At 36.4% G+C, this 20,975-nt stretch overlaps 1 protein-coding gene across 1 annotated transcript in view; it reads left to right on the top strand.

The window, feature by feature from the left end:
- Window positions 1-20,975, top strand: part of ADGRB3 (adhesion G protein-coupled receptor B3) — a 464,549-nt gene that overhangs the window by 427,435 nt on the left and 16,139 nt on the right. Inside the window, 5 exon segments of the mRNA XM_032681525.1 lie at window positions 2,396-2,494; window positions 2,825-2,996; window positions 10,961-11,056; window positions 12,451-12,490; window positions 14,762-15,405. Coding sequence (XP_032537416.1) covers window positions 2,396-2,494; window positions 2,825-2,996; window positions 10,961-11,056; window positions 12,451-12,490; window positions 14,762-15,405 — 1,051 coding nt within the window.

Below are 20,975 nucleotides of genomic sequence, written 5' to 3'. Positions count from 1 at the left end.
ACCTGGTGTGATTTCTATTTAATATTAATTCAGTTAAGTCTTTCTGGTTTTCAGTTCTTTCACCATTGTCTAACAAACATGTACCAAAAGTTTTAATTTTATTTCTTCCATTTTCCTACTTTTTCATTAGAAAGTAGTAATTTCTTAACCTTACTTTTTTGTCTGTGTTGTTCCATCAGCATTCCTAACTCTGTAATAACACTAGTGAAATCTATAATATTACAAAACTACCCAAATTATTTCAAAAGTAGCAATGACTTAATAATCACCAATTCAAATTCACATACGTTCTAATTCCAGTGATATAAGGAGCTGGAGCAGCCAAAGGTTTGGCTTTGTACATTTTAAACAGATATTTGAACTTAGATTTAGCTGTATTTTTTCCAGCTACTCAATTGTAGGCCATAGAAATCTATTTGCTTATACTTTACTTTCCTGATGAAACAAATAACTTACTTGCTAGTCGTGCAACTTAGTAAAGAAATATTTTACTTAAAAATAATTTAATTTTAAAATAAATGGATAAAGAAGTAGAGATTATTCTGTCACAAATAATCCAGTTATTCTGGGAGAACATGTAGATACCATAATGAGAAACAATCTTAACTTGCATGATAGTATGAGATGGTGGTTTGGCAACAGCATTCCTTGATACTGCTTGGCAGATGATATCTCTTGAATTATTCTTTGGAACATGGAAATTGGTTCAGCCTTTGACCTCCACTAAAAAAATGATTGTCACTGCTTTCTCAAGTATCTCTTGCCAGCCATGCTCAGAAAGGCAACTTCATCCTTTCTGGCAAACATTGGGCTTATATTTGTCAAAAGTTCAGGTGTAGGATTTAAAGCAAGTGAATGGGGAAAATACACTAACTCCATATGTCTTTTACCATCTTAATAAGCATATGGAGAATAAACACATGGGGGAAAAAAAATGGTGATGGATCTAAGTCAAGTTCTCAATCATTTTCCTGAGGTAGCATATCTATAGGTCCAGCCAGAAAATTTGTATTTGGGTTATATACATATGAAATTCTATTACTATTTGCAAGATTCAAAGCTGTTTTTTAGAGGTAAAAAGAATAATCCAGTTTGATAATGTTGAAGTATTGCCAGGCAAAGACAAAAGGTAATTTCCCAAGCTTAGTTTATGCTTACCTGAGGCATTTTTCTAGTTCATTCTTTAATGTATATCTTTAATTGTTGTAAATGGATGTGGATTCACTGTGTTATTTTCACACCCCACAATCATCTTATAAAAGATCAGAGTTCACACTGGTTTTGTACGGAAGAAACTGCATCTTTATGGGAAATATACTGCACTTTTTAATGGAAATTCTTCATTTTGTTTATCAAAATGGAACACATCAGAGTTCAGTGTTGTTTTGGGCAGTATGTTAAAAGTCTTGGAATGCTGGGTTTGGCAATAACAAGCAGTTCTGTTGGTTGAAATAACTGGGAAACAAAATGAAGGGTTACCTATCTTCACCATGTTGATCACTTTCCAGATGGGAATAGGTAAAGCACCCTTCCTGTTGCATCTGTCAGTTATGGTTATTCCTGGTTCTGATACCAGAAAGAGAAGGAATAGCAAAACTCTTTATTTAGTTGTGTCAGGACATTGAATACATGCTATATGAAAAAGAAAACTTAAATTCTTGGTTTTGCCCTTTAACTCTTCTGACAGGTGCCAAGGTACAATTGTCCGTACAAAATGCTTTGAGCTTAATGCTTGTGTACTGTGTTTTATTAAGAAGCGGAACAGGTCACACTTTTTTATAGTACCAACTGATATTTACTTCATCAAATTCCATACATTTCAAGCCCTGTATTCAGACCTTCATATGGCATGAATAAAACCACTCCAGATATTAGTGGGCTATGCAGGTTACTAGTATAAATCTGACTATAGAGTGCACCCATACTGATTTGAAGCTTGAATAAATTTTGCAGTTTTCTTTACCTACTAATGCTCTGTAATGGTTCATACTTTGCGCTCCTTTTTTATGTGTCTTATACTCTTTCTCAAGCAAGTTTGGATGCAACAGTCTTTTAGCAGGTCTGAATAAAGGGATTTCACTTTGTGTGTCTACCCTAGCACGTGCTTGTGTTTACTTCAGTGTACTGAGCAGTACTGGATATTTGGGGCCTTTTTTAGCTTAAATGGAAGAAATAGAGTTTGCATGAAATGAAGCCCCATAGCATTAACATTTAAAGCTAACAATAATGTAAAGTACAAAGTACAGTTTTGCAACAACATAGAGCATTCATTCTGAATAAACCTACTTACTTTTTCTGCATTACGTCATATTTAAAAGCTAAATTTCAGTAGCAACGTTTTTTTGGTGACAATTCAATATTTTGTTCTTTTTGTGGGTGTTCTGTTTGTTTGCAGTCAGATGAGTGAGCCTCATAGCGGTTTGACGCTCAAATGTGCCAAGTGTGGAGTAGTTTCAACAACAGCTTTGTCAGCCACCACCGCCAGTAATGCCATGTTAGTCCTGATCATTTACATCTTCTTGTTACAAATCTTTTACAGTGCATGTGAGACAATAGTTTGATGATGAAAACTGTGTTTTATAACACTGTATATAGTGCTAAGCACATTTAAATACTTTTTAACAAAAAATAAAGAAATTGCAACTGTGTTTGTTAACCGAATACAGGATATTCTATAGAACATAAAGTATGAATGTTACATTCTTGTCTGTGATTTTCAAGTTAAATTGATTTAAAAAATCCTTAAATATGTTTTATATTAATAGTGAGCTTTCATTAATTTTTTACAATATTACAACGCTACTTTTCTCCTCTTTTTCAATAGGGCATCCCTTTGGAGTTCCTGTGTGGTGTTGCCACTTCTAGCCCTGACTTGGATGTCTGCAGTTCTGGCCATGACAGACAAAAGATCAATATTATTTCAGATACTTTTTGCAGTATTTGATTCGTTACAAGGCTTTGTTATTGTCATGGTCCATTGTATTCTCCGAAGGGAGGTGAGGAATGGCTTCCCGGTTTTTCTAAAGGACTATGCTCCTGTTAGTCTCTCAACTCTCTTTAATGTTATATAGAGCTTACTCTGTGGAAATATATTCCATGGAAAGACTAAGGTATTTTATGGTGAGATGTATAGGAATGAGTGAAAGAGAGAGGGGAAGATCAGTTAATGCCAAGTGCAAAATGTCAGTATAAAACTGTACCAACTTAATTCAAGGTGTCTTTTGATCTATCCCAAGTACAGTTTATTTTCAAGTGTTAGGCTTCCCCAATATTGTGAGTATAGGGAAATGTGAATGCGAATGCCTTTCTGAAGACAAAAAGCTATGGATTTTTACACTCTGTAAAACAGATTCAAATACAAAATCATTTCTGTTTATACTGTCCCTGAAAGAGGCTACAAGAAGATGATATGTTATATTCATGAAGATATACCATTCTACAAACTCAGGTACATACTAAAGTTATGGGAACAGCAAGGATGAAGACAGATGAGTGCTTTGAGAACAGTGAGGACAAGCCAGTACCCTGGTTTGCCCTTCACAACTCAGTGCCACCTACCTCAGGATTCATCACCACTGAAATCTGAGGGCAGAACTCCTACACAAGTGCTCTTTAATCTGGCTCTGGTGACAGCTTCTCTAACCTATCTAACCTGCTAACTAACCCCACATTTTTATTAAGATGGATTTGAGAGTAGTAGCATAGCAGCTTTGTTGGCAGATCTGTAGTAATGGGGCTGTCTATCAAAAATGAGCAGGTGGAGCTGGACTGGAGAGTAGTATCTTGGTCCACTATCATATCTGTGGGCTAGTCATTTATCAGCTTCGGGATATTTACCACACCAGTAAACTAAATTATACTGTCCAGCATGGTTCCCTGTGACTGACGAGTTATTTGAAAGCACCTCAGGACTAAAACAACCAGAAAGATGTTTCAAAAAGGGTTTATTGTCAACTCCAAGTGAGGAATCTCACACAGTGGTTTCCCTTTCCGCCACTGACACCCTTTAAACACTGAAATTTAGTATATTAATAAAAATATTTATGAATAACATAATTTATTCAAGTCTTTCAGTACTGCACCACTTTCCATGAGCTTTATATCTCTATCCTGCCCAGAGTGCATAGGTGATTATCTTATCAAAGATTTAAGTTTTCAATTTTTAAAGAAAAAAATCAATAACTTGCAGAAATTGACACCTTACATTGTACTGATTCCTTCACCTTTAGTCATGCTGTGAAAGGCAATGAACGTTTGTATTTCTTAGTTTATCAGCTTTCCTGTTGGAAAGGGCTTACTCCTTTAATACATTTTCTTTTTTTCTTCTTTTGACTTCCCTTTTTGTTCAGGATAAAAATATGTGCAGAATAAGATAATACTCAAGACAAATCTATTTTGTCTAGAACTGTCTTGCAATACCCTTATTTTCTTCAGCATTTTCTTTCCCCATAAGATTACATCTGTGAAAGAGGGTGGTATCATCTGTAAATCTGAAAGTCATCATTTCACATATTCTTTTAGTAAAATGGCAAGACACTGCATCTATTTTCAGTAGAAAGAATAGTGGTTTCGTACTGGTTTTGCTGTCTATGAAATTTGTGTATCCATTGGGATTTATTAATTAGCTTAGAAAGTGCATACTACCTCCCACTTACTGTCCTAGGGAACAATTTGTGTTTAAAAATATATATATTTAGTTCCAGGTTGCATGTGAAACATTCTAAACCAAAGCAGTATGACAGCATTATGTTTCACAGAGTCATAGAATATCTCAGGTTGGAACGGACGTATAAGGATCATCGAGTCCAACTCTCTGCTCCTTGCAAAACTTCCTGAAATTAAACCATGTGACTAAGAGTGTTGTCCAGACACTCCTTGAACACTGACAGGGTTGGTCCCATGACCACTCCTCTGGGAAGTATGTTCCAGTGACTGACCACCCTCAGAGTGAAGAACGTTTTTCTAGTGTCCAATCTGAATTCCCCTGTTCATTCTACTTCCTCATGTTCTAATTCAATTTCCTTGTGTCTTAATTCCATTTCCTCGTGTCCTTTGTAAGGATTCAGAGAGACAGCAACACAGCCTTTGATTTTGATGTCATTCATTTTGTCAAAAAACAGACAAAAATTCATGAGAAGTTCTAACTGTAACATAGCACAGCACTGTATAAAATATAAAATAAAAAAATTTAAAAGTCAGACATTGAAACCTGCACCAGTCCAGTAATGCAGAAGATTATTTGGAAAAAAATGTATTTTGACTAATGATGAAAGATGAAAATCAACAGACATCTTCCAACAATTCCCTAAGCCTTGAATTAAAGACTGGTTTCTTACTCTAATGACAGCTCTTTGCTGCAATGCTTCATTCCCAGGTAATGTTTTGACAGTGCTGAAGTGCTTATAGAAACATTCTTGTCTGACCATACATGCAGGGAGGACTGTGGTGATAGAGGTGGAATTAGTCTTTTCTATAAGTAAACTCAATTTTCAAAGGCATAGGATACCTTGACTGGAACCAATTTTAACTCACTGTTTCTAGTGCAAGCAATATGCAAAAATATCTGATTATAAATATGTTCATACAGGAATTTAGAATCTTCATTGTTTATGTGTAGGCTATCAGTAGTTATGGTTTATTTTATTTACTGTTTTTTTAGCAAATCACAGATTTATATATATATATATAGAGAGAGAGAGATCGATATAGAGATATATAAAATCTAACTGCAAAGAATTATTACTCCCTTTAACTTCTTAGAGCAGTTGTTCCAGCAAGTCAGTCTCAGCAGTTATTCATCCTGGTTTTAACACTGAGATTCTAGAAGAAAAGCATTCATAAAACAGGTAAATAATCTATCTACACGGTATTTAAAAAAAATTACTTGATGAGAAGATTTCCCAGTGAGGTCCGAAAAACACTAAGGTTTGATTGGGTTCTCCCTTGTCAAAAAGGAGGAGGAGTTTTTCTTCAGTCCTGCCAACTTAGGGAGCAGTAAATGTACAGAGACAACTTATTTGCTAATCAATAGACTATCTCCAGTCAAGCTAATAATAGTGATGGTGGTAGAAGACAAAGAAACCTAAGCATATTGCTGATTGACATCTTATTTGACAGAACACAATGAATCTTCTTTAGTCCTCCAGATTGAAATTGCAAAGTAATATTTTTCATACGGGAAAAGTAAAGTAATAGAAATGTCTTCAAGAAGAGGAGTAAAAGTTGATGCACTTGAAACAATTTTTGTTTCAAATCTGCACTTACTTGGTTCAAATTGCAGCAGCAAAGACATAACTGTTTACTGCAACAAGCTACTACACAGAAAGAGTTGTAACTCCTGTAAGCTATGTTTCAATCTGGCTCTAGAGAGTCTGTCTTTCTAGCTCCAGAGACCCTTAGGTCAAGACAGTGGCCATCATGCAGAGTGTGGAATGCTGTCTTTGCACTGCCCAGGTTACCTTCCAGCTGAAAGAATAGTCTGTTACTTTTGGTTGTCTGCAAAAGCATTTAGCTCTGCCAGTGCCTGTCAGGGAAATCTTGCCAACATATTTGTCACTCTTGATGAAAGCTACAAAGCTTTCTCAGTTATAGCCTACAGGATTGATCTAATATTTATAGCGTGCCGGCAGAGGCAAAACAATAATTCTGACTGTCAGGAAAAAAAAAATGGGGTGGAATATACCCCCATAAAATTGAAACAAAGAGGACAGCCCTGCTTTAGTATGCCTTTATCGTCATTACATTAAAAAAAAAGACAGAGTTCTACAATTATATATAAAATCCCCATTTTTCCTCTTGGTTATATTGATGTAAGCATAAATGATGGAAACATTTGTTACTTCCTCTAGTACTCTGTATTGAAGATCTTGTGTGACAGGGCTGCATTAGGAAGCCAACTAAGTGTTTGTCTTAGTCGGTACTATGTGATGTGTTGTCTATTTCTGTCCACCATCAATTCAGTGTCTTTTGGAAAGAAATTAAATCTTTCTATACTTCTGTTTCCTAACTTGTCAAATAAATATAATACTTTTTAAGTGTAAGACCTCTTATAGACCATTTGGAAATTTTGGAAGAAAAAATGCAAAATAGGGTTAGGTATTATTGCTTTATGTTGTCTTCTTAGCCCAGAGAGTTTAGGACTGTTTTTCTATCCTCACCTTGCTGTTTACACGTCTTGTTGGGCACTGGAAGATGGTGATGTGTGTGTTAACAGAAAAGAGAATGATAGGAGAGGTGTAGTGTGTTGACTCTGGCCAGATACCAGGTACCCACTAAAGCCACTCTCTCACTCTCCCTCTACAACTGGACAGAGGAGAGAGAAAGAAAAACAGCTAATAATTAATGAGTGGAGATAAGAACTGGGAGAGGTCAGTGACTGATTACCTTCACAGGCAAAACAAGACTCAAAGTGGGGATAACATATTTATTACTAACAGGATAAGAGCCAAAGAGTGAGAAATAAAACAGTCTTAAAAACACCTTTCCCCCACCTCTTCCTTCCATGTTCTCCCTCCTCCCCCCCAGCAGTGCAGGGAGATGGGAATGGGGGTTACAGTCAGTTGTGGTTTCTGCCGCTGCTCAGAGAGAGGAGTCCTTCCCCTGCTCCTGTGGGGTCCCTCCCACAGGAGACAGTCCTTGATGGACTCTCCAGCGTGAGTCTATCCCTCGGGCAGCAGTTCTTCCCAAACTGCTGGCCCATGGGGTGCAGTCCTTCACGGATGAGCTGTACCAGCATGAGTCCCCCACAGGGGCCACAAGTCCTACCCGGAAAAACCTGCTCCAGCGTGGGCTTCCCTCTCCATGGGCCGCAGGTCTCCAGCAGGACCCCACTCCATCCTGGGCCTCCCACGGGGTCACAGCCTCCTTCATGCATCCACTGCTCCAGCATGGGCTCCTCCATGGGCTGCAGGTGGGTCTCTGCACCCCGATGGTCCTCCATGGGCTGCAGGGGCACAGCTGCTCCACCACGGTCTGCACCATGGGCTGCAGGGGCCACAGCTCCAGCACCTGGAGCATCTCCTGCCCCTCCTTCTGCACTGACCTTGGTGTCTATGTTGTTATTCCCATGTTCTCACTCTCCTCTTCCCTGGCTGGAATTTCTTCTGCGCAACAATCTTTTGTTCTTAAATATGTTATCACAGGAGCGTTACTATTACTCCTAATTGTCTCAGCCTTGGCCAGTGGCAGGAAGTCTGTCCTGGAGTGGGCTGGCATTGGCTCCACAGGACAGGGGAAGCTTCTAGCAGCTTCTAACAGAAGCCCCCCCTGTAGCTTCCCCACCCCTGCTACTGAAACCCAGCCACAGAAACCCACTACAAGAGGTTAGCCTCGAAGCTCTTCCATCTGAGCAAAATAGTTTACCTGATCTGCTTGAACACAAGATGCTGTAAAGCTGATTTGAATCACACTCAGTAACTCCTTTTAATTCTGGTGATGGGAGGAATCCATGTGTATTTTCTTCTTTAGCTGTGCTCTGCAGAGTAGAGAGCATTTGGATTAAATGCATCGTTGGTGTCTAGAGCCCACATTTCTATATTGCAGGAGAAAAATAAAAAGTACATGAGTAGGGCGAGGGTAAGTTATAAAAGCTTGGAGCTGGTTACTGTTGCTAAGGAAACCACTTCCCTGGTATCTGCACGTTCATCACATCTGTCTCTCCTGCTCTGCCTGGCTCTAAGAAAGTCTTGTATCTTGATGCTAAAAGGAAGGGAGGGAAAACAAGGTTATGTTTCAAAGTAAAATGTATAAAATGTAAAGACAGCACAGCCTTTACATACTCAAACAACAATTTTGAAGAATCAGTTTGAGAAAACTAAGCTGGTATTTAGAAAGTTCAACCATTTTGTTTCTGACTTGGGCGAGGACACCTAGAAATTGCAACATATGTCAATATGATGAATACGGCTACATTTGACATTCTGTTAACATGTTCAAATCGTATGCTGCTTGCACTTCAGAAATGCATGCGTATTTAAGAGGATCCTAAAATTAAGATTCACTGCTTAAATACAGAAGATAGTGAAAGAAGGATGTGAAATTTTTGAGATCTCTGGAGCTATCAGAACTGGGAAAGCTTTATGAACATAGTGTCCCAAAAATGAGGAGACCCACTGCACAGAGTGAGATCAAACAGTATGTCCTGAAGTAAAAATGCTTTGGAGTCAAACATCATAAGCCTTGAGATCAGATTCAGCACAGCTGGGGATGCTTTGGAGGGAATTTTTATTTTATTTTTTGTCAATTCACTGTACCAGTGCTTATCCAAGTGCATAAAACTCTGAAGTGTGACCTAACTTCAGCATTGATAAAGTGAGAGAAGACTTGGATTAAATTTGCAGCAACTAGGAGATGCCAAATTAAATTAACATCAAACACACGGAAAACCAAGGCAAGTGTAGTGCCTAAAATCAAAATCTGAGTCTCAATACAGCACACTTTAAATTACCACATGTGGTAAATCTTGGTGTTTTTAAATTAATCCAAACCTTCCCACCTTGCTTCACTCTTCTTTCTGCTCTATATTTAGCTTTCTCCACCTGCAACAGTCACTTATCAAGACTGCAGAGCACTCTTACTCATTTAATGGTTGAACACTTTAAAATAATGCTTCATAATTACAAAATTATTTTTTTTCTACTTCATTTTCCCTTTTGTGATAGCTCCTAAATGACTTGCAATAGAACATGATGGACTGAAAGGGGACAGTTTCTCATCATGAACAATTAATGATTTATCCTCTTCTGCTCTTCACAAAATGTCCATGAGTACAAGAAATTGTCTCGCTTTTGATTATTCTGAATATGACATCAAGAAATTTTTACAGATAATAAATTAATGTAGTTTTTAATAGGTATTTCATTGAGAATACTTTCATTTTCAAACAAGAAATTATATCAGTTTGTTTTGATTGATGATCACCCAATCAAGTTCCTGTTTTCCAAGTCATTCTTGCTATCAGGTATATGATTATACATATCTAATATGGACACTTGTGTTTCTGCAAACAACATTCACGTTGTAAAACTTTAGATTCCAAAAGTTGCCTTGCTGTCCTTATTGTTGTACGCCTGAGAAAGCAGCAAAACATATTTGCATTCTACTGTCAGCAAACGGGAACAGCATTTTCCTTTTGAATGTACCTCTCTGTTGAAACACATCTTTCTGACAGAAGTGTTGCATAACAGTATTTCTTTAGATGTATGTTCCACCCAAAATGGAAGTAAAAATAGCCCATCCCATGACAAGATAATTCCTCAAATATTTTGTATTTTAGGGACAAGTCTTCAAATTTACTTTATGGATCATATAAGTAAACATCAATTTCTGAGGAATTCCTTTTCTACTTTTAAGAAATCTGTTGCTGTGCAGAGTCCACTGTCCTTCTTTTGCTCACGCTGAAGATATTTCTCTGATCTGAGTTTTACTCCTAGAGAATATGCATGAGATTCCCTATATGTGGAATTAGAGATTATGATAGAATCAGTAGTATCTTTCAAACAGACTTATTCTTTAAAGGAGAGTACCATGTTCTGTTAAGAAATGTCTTTCAAGAATCTTATTTTTATCAACCAGAAGATACATTTTATTTTGCAATGGTTAACAGTGTATCTATTAATCCTGTTATCAGACCTGTACCAAAATGAATGAGAAGACAAAGCCAAATGCTATCACTAAGACAGATTTGGCTTGAATGCCATATCATCACTTGCTAATTCTGGTAATAGGTGAATCTAATTCTGTGTTCTTGATGTGATAGACTGACAGAATTTGTGGCAGCCACAAAATATAGCAAATGTAAAAAATGGCAGAAATAGCCATTTATGTTTATTGCTTCTTATTTATTAAGTGTGGTAGAGAAATGTCATGCATTGCATTCCATATGGTTTAATTAAATCTCTAATAGGAGTACATTATATTATGCTACACAAGAATCAGCTGGTATAAAGTATTGTCTTCACAGGTTCAAGATGCATTCAGATGTCGACTGAGAAACTGCCAGGATCCAATCAATGCAGATTCTTCAAGTTCTTTTCCTAATGGACATGCTCAAATCATGGTTAGCTTTTATTTTCTTCTTTGACTATGAATTTAGTGTTCCTAGACAAAAGCAAAAGCTTACTGTATTCTATGTGGCAAGTATGCATAGCTGAAATATTAACACAGTTTTAAAGCATAAGTCTGTTTAGGTCATTATCTACTTGCTTAAATCTCTTAGCAAGTTTTAAATTATTGGTGTGATTATTTAGTGGAGCACAGTGAATTAATATCTTCCACCAGTGCTCTTTAGAACAAAAGAGTTTTACACAAATGTGAAAATAATCTAATAATATATCGTGACTTTTTCTACTGTTGATGTAAAGAGTGCTGATGCATTTGGGAGTCTTCCTTTCATGAGGCCTTGAAAAATGTTCTTTTCAAACTAAGTCAGAGAAAGCGCTAGAGGTTCTACAGGGGGAATCTACTTAGTGTCTTGAATTAAGAAGATAGTGAATGACTCAGTGTGTCAATTTGGATTTACTAATATTGTTAGGTAGTATATTAAGACAACATATTGGTCTCTTCACTTTCAACAACAGTTTGTCATTGACTATAATGGGGACAGAATCAGGCCCTAAAAATATGCAAGGCTCAGCAAAAATGCAAGACTCATCAAGTAGATACCTTTCAAAAATTATGACTCAAAAAATAATTTAATGTTTGGACTCCACAAGCAAGAAAGAGATCTGTTTTACTGAACGTTTTGCATGTAATAAACTTCTTGTGGAAATAAAACAAAAATTAATTGAATTCTCTAATAGAATAAATAGTTTTGTTTAATTGGGAAAAGTGTGCTTTGATTTCTAACTTTTAAAATCCATTCTAAGTTCTTACAATTAATTTTTGCGCAATGAAATAAATAATAGTTGTTCTGTTACAACTAAAAAATTTTATGTGATTACATAAGTAGTAAGGAATGACAGAATGTTTTATTACAAATAAGCACATCATAACAGATTAATGATGTTACAAACAGGGTGGACTAATTGGGTTACACTTAATCACAGTAATATGTATGCAGGTTATTTTTCATAGTTCTGTTCATAAAATTACTATGAAAAGCTTTCTTAAAGAAGATCCTTAGATGAGATGTAGAAGTTATTCTTCCATATACATTAAAAACTACACACTGTATCATTTTATTAAAATTATATATTCTACTTGCACCTATTTTATTTTATTTTTTCTGGTCAGGCAGCATACTTTGAAAACCACCCAGTTATACTTTAGGAAACTTTGTAAAGCTCTGCTGTTGTAAAACAATACACTTCACCTTCTCAGCAACAAGAAACCACTTTTAAGAGACTGTGACCCTGTAAGTAGGACATTCTGGAAGCGCTAGTTGCCAAAAATGTATTGTGGTTTATTTTTTAATTAATAATGTTTTTTCTGTTTCATTGTTTCTCATTACAGACTGATTTTGAGAAGGACGTGGACATTGCTTGTCGGTCAGGTAAGAACATTGAGAGAATATTTAGCCAATAAAAAGAAGTCTTGTAATAGTTTCTTATGAAGTGAAAACCAGAAAAAATCAGGGTTTAACCACTTAGAGAAAATATTTATAAATGCAATCAAAAAGAAAAAGTGAAAAGTGATGTCACTGGATGAATACATTTATTTCATATTCTTACAAAAGCCTTTAACTAGAATTCAGCAGTTGAAAAGTAACGAAAAGTGTGATTGTCTATTGGAAAGCAAATAGTTTTGGAAAGAAGACCTCTCTTAACATATTAAACTTTCCTTGCCCTGTTATACAAGCAAATGTGATACAATCATTTTGCTATAACAAAACAAAAAATAGGGTATCTTAACAGCTATGTATATGAAGAATGCATCAATTTGTGTTCATTTTAAAGAGGGTTTGTTAGGACTCTGAGTGATATCCACAATAGTTAAAGGAAATTAAATTTTATTCCTCAACTTGGTTTTTTTTAAAGATATTTCAGTGGTATGATCTTTAATTAGTCAGCTATGTTTGTTTCCACATATTAAAAACAACACATTTTCAGGAATTTATTTGCCAACCTTGGTTAAATAAAGTACAGTGTGAAATAAATGACCATGTAAACCCTACAGAACTTTTTAAATCTAGGAGATATTCCCAAAGGACAGTTCTTCCTAGAGCAGCAGTCCTGACACCCTCAGTTTTCAGTGAATGGAGAGAGAAAGAGAGAGAGGGTGTCTTTTTCACAGGGTGAGTCAGGGCAGAAGCCTGACTTAGCAGTTCTGCATCACCCACCTGGGGAACACTCTTCCTCTTTGCTGGCTGTATGGGGAGCCAAGAAAGCTGATCTCATGAAGGTAAAGTCTGCATTTCCAGTCACCCACCTTTAAAAAACTACCGAGTTTCTTGCAATATGATATTAGCTTTTCCCTATAGATCAGTTTTAATATGCACACGTATTTTGAAGGGAATAGGATAGTACATTGTAACACATATGCATGTCTGTCACCATCCAGTGCAGACAAAAATCAATATCCACACAGCTCCTACTTCTTACCTTTGATAACATAGCGCTGCAGTATGGGGAGCCTTGTCAGAGGCATCCTTAAGGAGATGGACTTTGAATGCAGTTATGAGCAGGCTTTACTAGATAAGCATTTAAACTCACTTTCTTTTAATGAAAAACTTTGGGATAGGTCACTGTTTGAAATGTCTTAACAAGTGTCACTGGAAACAATGAAGCAGCCACTGAATTCGAGTATTTGTGCACCGTTGTTTAGAAGCAAATTGTTTTTTTCATAATGGACAAATGAGAATTACTGTGATGTAGGAGAGTGGGGTGCCTTATAAGCTGCTTGCTATGGAAAAAGGCAGTGAACTGACAGGCACTGGGGGATCTGGGTCATCAGAGCCCTTAGGCAGCTGGAAGGGATGTAAATGTAATACCTGAGATACTTCAAGTTGTCCTTCTGTCTCAACCCGTGAGCAGGATTTTATTGTGCAAACTAGCACTGGTGTGAATTAAAATATTTTCAACCAGGACCAGAAAATCCTTGCACCTAGCTGGAATAAGCCCAGTAAAAGTGGGTTATGACTCTTCTATAAAACATGTTTATGTCCTTTATAACCTTTTCAGATGCAGCAAAATATTCTTTCTTATACCAGTGGAATTTCTTCCTAATGTGGTAATTCTTTCGTCACTTCTTTTTAAAACATAATTTAACAGAGAAGAGTTTTTAAAAGCCAGTGAAAAGGAACATTTAGGAGCTCAGGAACACACACTCATAGTTGTAATCTTATGGTAGGTCATTACAATGGATTGACAAAATGATTCTGCCTTACAATCTGTTTGACATTTCCGGGAGGTTATGTGGAGTTAATAGTGGCAGTAGGTGTCATAGTATATTTTTTTTGGAAAACCCTGAATGAGTTCCACATGGCAGACTTTTGCTTAAACTGTAAGTCACCTAATATGGCAGTAGGAATAAGTGAAGGAGTGTTTTTAACTTATATAAATGACTGAAGCTTAGTCAGAAATCTGTGTCAGTTGTACACAGCAGATTAAGAGATGCTGATTTAAAAAAACAAAACAGAACAAAAACAGCAACAAAAAAAGTCACAAGCACTTTCCAAAAATTATTTATAAAATGAGAGTTTTTAATTGGATAGAAAAAGATTTAAGAAGACGCACTCGTAAAGGAAGCACTGCTAGATAAAGCCTCAAGTAGCGTTAGGTAGACATGGTTTCATGTTGTAAGAATTCTTTCCTCTGACCCACAGTTCTGCATAAAGACATTGGACCTTGCAGAGCAGCTACTATAACAGGAACACTTTCTAGAATTTCACTGAATGATGAAGAGGAGGAAAAGGGACCAAACCCTGAAGGAATGAGCTATTCAACCTTGCCTGGAAACATCATCTCCAAAGTCATCATCCAGCAACCAACAGGGCTCCACATGCCTATGAGTATGAGTGAACTGGCCAATCAGTGCTTGAAAAAAGACAACAGTGAGTTGCGGAGGACTGTGTATTTATGCACTGATGATAATTTGAGAGGTGCAGATATGGACATAGTCCATCCTCAAGAACGGATGATAGAAAGCGATTATATAGTCATGCCCCGGGGCTCAGTAAATACCCAGCCATCACTGAAAGATGAGAGCAAAATGAATATAGGCATGGATACCTTGCCTCATGAAAGGCTATTGCACTACAAAGTTAATCCAGAGTTCAATATGAATCCCTCTGTAATGGACCAATTTAATATCAATTTAGACCAGCATCTTCCCACCCAAGAACATATGCAGAATTTGCCATTTGAGCCCCGCACAGCAGTGAAGAATTTCATTGCCTCAGAGCTGGATGACAATGCAGGATTATCAAGAAGTGAAACTGGATCCACAATATCAATGAGCTCTTTAGAGGTCAGTGGTGCATAAACAAATTGCATGCTCTGTTGTTCTAATTATATGATAAGACAATAAATTGTGTCTTGTGTCTAAGGGGTGAAGCTAATGTTTTAATTCAGTATAAATTGTTGTTTGGGATCATACACTGCTGTTCATATTTCTCTTATTATCAGAAGTGTTTATACCTAGAAAACAAGACTAAAGTTTCAGAACCAGTCTGTATGAAACAATATAGTTCTGGAGATTTAACATTCCACACGACTGCTGAGGATTTCGTGACCTACCAGGTAAAGTCCACTGGAAAATTCTGTGTTGCTATGAGAAGAAAAACTATTCCTGCAAGATACAAGTGCTAATCATTGGCCTTACCTGCAAGCACATGCAGTTGAAAATATTTGCCATTTTATTGCTGACAATCATATCTGTCTCAGATATGATAGGTCTGATTCTGCTCTCATTAGTGTAAATCTTAGATTGTTCCATGCAATAGTTCACCATTTACTGATCTAGTTTTGTTTGCATGTGTGTGCAGGCATTGGTACAACTGATGTGTGCAATAGGTACAGGTGGGCTTCATGTAGAGTGTCCTAGATTCCAGTCAGATTGCAAAAGTTAACTGAAAAGCCTTTAAAAGGGTTTCAGTTATTACTACAATCTGTCTGTGGGATTTAAGCATTATGAAAGTGAAAATTATTTAAATCATTTCTTAAGACCTAAGCATCAAATACTGCCATTCCTATTAGGCTTTTATTTATGCAAAGCCAGCAGTGAGGTGGAGTTGATTTCATACTTGGGCTTCCTTAAGAATTGGAAACACATTTCACCAGCATTTCAAATATTGTGAAACACAGCATTTTGTGGGAAAGAGAAAGACAAATGAGAATGACATGGTACTGACACATTCTCTGAAAGAAGTTACAGGTGGAAAAAAATTCTACTGTATGTGTGATCTGGAAGCCATTAGTTATTACTCTGAAATGTTTGGACCCGTCTGTGAAGGGAAACAGAGACTTATCCTGATTGTTCAATTTTTTAGGCACGGAACTGTAGCTGATATTTCATAAATGGTACATACTTACTGATATTTCTTTTTAAATGGAGTTGAAGTTTTATGGAGAGTTTGGGCAAAAGAATTTAGAATTTCTTTTCAAGACGTGTCTTTACAAGCTTTGAAAGTGAAATATTTTCAGTTCTGTTTACATCGAGTGTGTACCAAAATAAGTTTTTACAAGACTGGATTTAACTGAAAAATTAATTGAAAAGGAAATGTGGGGATTTGCAGTAATCAAAAATTATCCACGTTTTGGTGGTTGTTAAAGCGAATATGTATGAGCTCGGACAAGTTTTCAAAATTATGTCTAAAAGATAATGTAAGTGCTTGCCCACTCAGTGCTCAGACAGACAGGCTCTTTCAAAGCAAGTTTGCATTGTTAAAGGAGTTAACTACCCTCAGTTCACGTATGTTATTTAATAGATATCAGGTGGTGCACAGCAGTTCTCAAATTTAATGCAACCCAGAAGCAGGGTAACTAAGGTCAACTTCCAGTATTATCCTCTCCCACCTATCTACAGTACTGTCTTTCAGATAGTTTTTGTCAGATATAGAGACTCAAATCCAGTTCAGTTAAGATTAGACATATGGAAGAGATATATGAGGAAAGTTCATAACTCTTTGAGAAGATAGATGTACATTCCACCATACCATCCACTCTAAATTACTCTCTGGTGATACTACTTCTTTCTGTTGCTGACAAATGTCATCTAGGACACCTAAAAAAAAAAAGAAGGTTGACCTTATTCAAGTTATAAAAGTTGGGACAATAGTTACTTCATCTCACACAAAATTACAGTTCCTGAGGCCTGAAAATCTGTGAGTATAATGTACTGCTCCTTTAAATTTATTTTAACTGTATTTATATCATATTTAAAGTTTACCTCTAAGATGGGAGGTACACACCAAATCTCAATCACTATTCTGTATATCCTTCTTATGCTCAGAAAAGACTAATAAGTATGTAGTAGAAAATAGTCTCTTTTAACTCGGTAAACACATTAGGTTTAGAAGTCTGTATTTTGGTCCAGGAAGCAGTAAACAGTTATGTTATTAAAGCTCATTGAACACAGCATAATCCCATGTTATATGAAAAAAAAACAGATATTACGGCAGATAAGAAATAAAAGGAACTGTTTTGGCTTTTGCGTCTGCCTTTGTGGTTCGCAAGTCTACTTGATGATATAGCATTACTTCATCTTCTGATAAGGATGTGCTGCACTGAATTGAAGATAGAACATTAAAAAATGTATATAGAATAAAATCAGAGTCTCAAGCAGATCCTGATAAGCAGATCCAGCCAAAGAACATGACTGTGTTTTTACATATGCTGTGTGTAAGCAAGGGTTGAGGTAAAGCTCCAAAATGGTATTGGCTGGAGCCGACCAGCTGGATTAACTTTTGTTGCTGCCTTGAACAAAGTAAAGAGAGCTCAAGTGACTTTTTTTTTCTTAAGAAGATTGCAAGACCTTTCAAAGGCAGAGTTTTTCTGACATAATGGAGCAGCAAAACCTGCAGCAGGACATTCAAGATCATCCTGCCCACAGTTTTCCTGACTAGACCACCTCTGAAGGAGAAGATCTGGAGCAGTAGGAAGCTTTCCTCTCCACTGTGTTTATAGTGGAACACAACTATAGTATCAGCAAAAAAAATGTATATCCTGACTTTTAACTCTGCAGGGAGGATCCATCAACCTCTACCATTAGATATCTAAATTTAGGCATTCACTGTATAAAATGGAAAAAGAGCTCTTCATATTTGGCTCCCCTTTAGAGTCAATCGAGACAAATAGCGATTTTTAGGCCACTTTTAGACATCTGCTCCAGGATGAAGTAAATCACATGCCTCAGTGCAGGTGTTGCTTTTCAGATTCCATAATGGAAGCCAGAATGAATAGTTCAGACATGAATATCAAAAATGTACATGTCCTAAATTGTCAGATGAATCCTACAGCGTGCCACAAACTTTCTTCTTAAACTTTTGTATCTACATATTTTTTTCCTCAAGAAAATGCTTAGATGGGAACAATTACATGCTTTATTTTATATAGAAGAACTTCAGTTTTCAAAAAGATAGTCTGAGAATGCTGTAATATTTACATACAAGTATAGCCCAGATAAGTATAAATTTAAGGATCTGCAGATTCACAATGTGCAAATCAGTGATTTTTATTTTACTTGGTATGTACCCAACAGTACCCATGCGAATATAGACACAGGCAGGCATATTAGTACATCATAGAGTTTCTGAGGTGGAGTAATCAAACATCTGTCTAATCTTCTGCACATCCCTTACACACATGGATTAGAACTGGCTTTGCTACCTTGGCATCAAAGTGACTTGGAGTGTGCTTCTTCAGTTCAAAGTGTTTTGATTTTAATGAAGAAAACACTCAGTACAATCTTTTGGAATGGGTTTTGTTTTGAAAATGTACACTCAGAGTGATGTGCTCATTAAAGTAAAATTACTTTGAAGTGACGTATTGCATTCCCAGCTACTTTGATGCAGAGTAAAGTTGGGAAGTTTCGATGCAGAGGAAGAACCTGATGTGAGCAACATATCTCCAGGATACGTAATTCATCTGTTTTAATTGTGCAAAAAAAAATGAAAGAGGGAGTAGATACCTGCTGCTGGACTATGTGAAGAGACTTGTATCATTACTTTTGTGGAAGAAGAATGAAGGGTTCTTTCAAGGGAACTATGCTTAGTATAGTGTGAGCAGAAATGGAAAAGAGCTGAACGGAGACAAAGACTTTAAACTATTATAAGGCAAAGGACATGCAAAGCCAGGCAATAGAAACATTTATTAAAGGGAATAATGATCATCTACTTTATAAGAAAAGGAAAGAAAGGACAGGACTTCACAAATTATTTGCCATGTAAAGGACTGGAATTCTCTTTCCAGTCTCATATCTTCCTTCTTTATTTTTCTGTCTCAGTTTCCACTATGAGATCTTTATGTGGAGTAAGTTGATTGTGTGACCAAAATAATCCTTCTGTATTCTGTATTCATTCATGAGAGCTCTTAATACTTTCAAAGTCAACTCTGTGGTCCTTGGCCAAATCACTGACAGGGACTTCAGGAAGAAAATACTGTTCAGTTGAGAAAATAAAGGGGTATGTGAAAGATAGTGAAATACGAAGGAAAAGTAAAGGTGTAGATAAAAAGGAGAAAAAAGACACATAAAAAAAAGGGAGGGAATATGGCAGAAATGGAGAATAAGCTTAAAATAAAAGTATTCGGAAGAGTGAAATAAAATCTGCATGGAAGGAACAAGGTCTAAAATAATAATAAGAAAAAAACAGGAAAGGAGAGAAGAAATACACAGTTAAAATAGTCAATCTCATCAATAAAGTATCAGAGCATCAGACAAAACAAAAGCAAAATGGTGTGAAGTCATTTTGATTTATGACATGAGAAATAAAATAAGAGAGAACAAAACTAGAGAGATGAGCACCACAGGAATTTCTTCTTTATCCTGTTTCCACATTGCATTTATTTTAAGGCATTGTGTATCTCAGATTTCTATCCCTCCCATTCCTCATTTCATTCTTCAATAAGTTGTGGAGACGGCTCCTGCGAATTTTGTGACTCTCAGTGCAATGAAGTCTAGCCCTGTAACAACCCTCTTTCTTTCACGTGCGTGTCTCAGATTCCTCTGACTTCAGAAATTGATGCAGTTTATTTTCAGGTTACCCTACGGAGTGCGAGTAGAATCAGGCAGAGCTGATTCTAGTAACTGAAGAGGGGAAGAACTGAAATTTTAGAAGAACTGAAATTTTAGTCAGTATGGTGACATGCAGCATATATTGCAGACTTTATATGGTAGTTGTTCATTTAAGAAATGCTACATTTTGCCCCAAAGCATTCAGAAACACAAAACAAGTGGTTTTGGTTGATTGAGTAAATACAAATGCAGGCTGCCTTATGAAAAAAGGGAAGCAGCAAGCCACAATAATTTGCCAGTATAGATTTAAATTGAGATCTCTGAAGTTATGTTTGTGCTGTGTTGATGTGCTAAATATGCTAGCATATTTTAAAGACATAAAATTCCCACATTAAAAAGCTAATTCACTTTTTTCATTAAAATTTACTTGCTTTATGTTTAGCTCATGTTGTGAACTAATAGCCAACATAACCTTCTATTCATAAACTAGGGTGTTTTTCAGTTATATTCACACAAAAGGCATTTTAAACAAAACTGTCTATCCACATTCCACTTTTATATCTCTGAGGGCCAAAAAAGATTTTCCTTTACATTTGTTCTGGGAAAAAATCTTCCCCAGGCTAAGATCTTGTATGTCAAATATAATCTCAGAGTGAATTATAAACTGCTTATAATAAGTCTTTATATTAATGGAAACATGGTTATAGTCCTTACTATAATATGGTATCTCTGGTTTCAATTATACTTTGCACAATGCAATATATTTTTAGGAGTATCTGATGTATTTAATCAGTGCAGTGGGTTGACTCTGGCCAGATACCAGGTACCCACTAAAGCCTCTCTCTCACTCCCCTCTACAACTGGAC

This window comes from Chiroxiphia lanceolata, chromosome 3 (genome assembly GCF_009829145.1).
Source record: "Chiroxiphia lanceolata isolate bChiLan1 chromosome 3, bChiLan1.pri, whole genome shotgun sequence".
NCBI lineage: Eukaryota > Metazoa > Chordata > Aves > Passeriformes > Pipridae > Chiroxiphia > Chiroxiphia lanceolata.
This window is presented reverse-complemented; position numbering and strand designations above follow the sequence as displayed.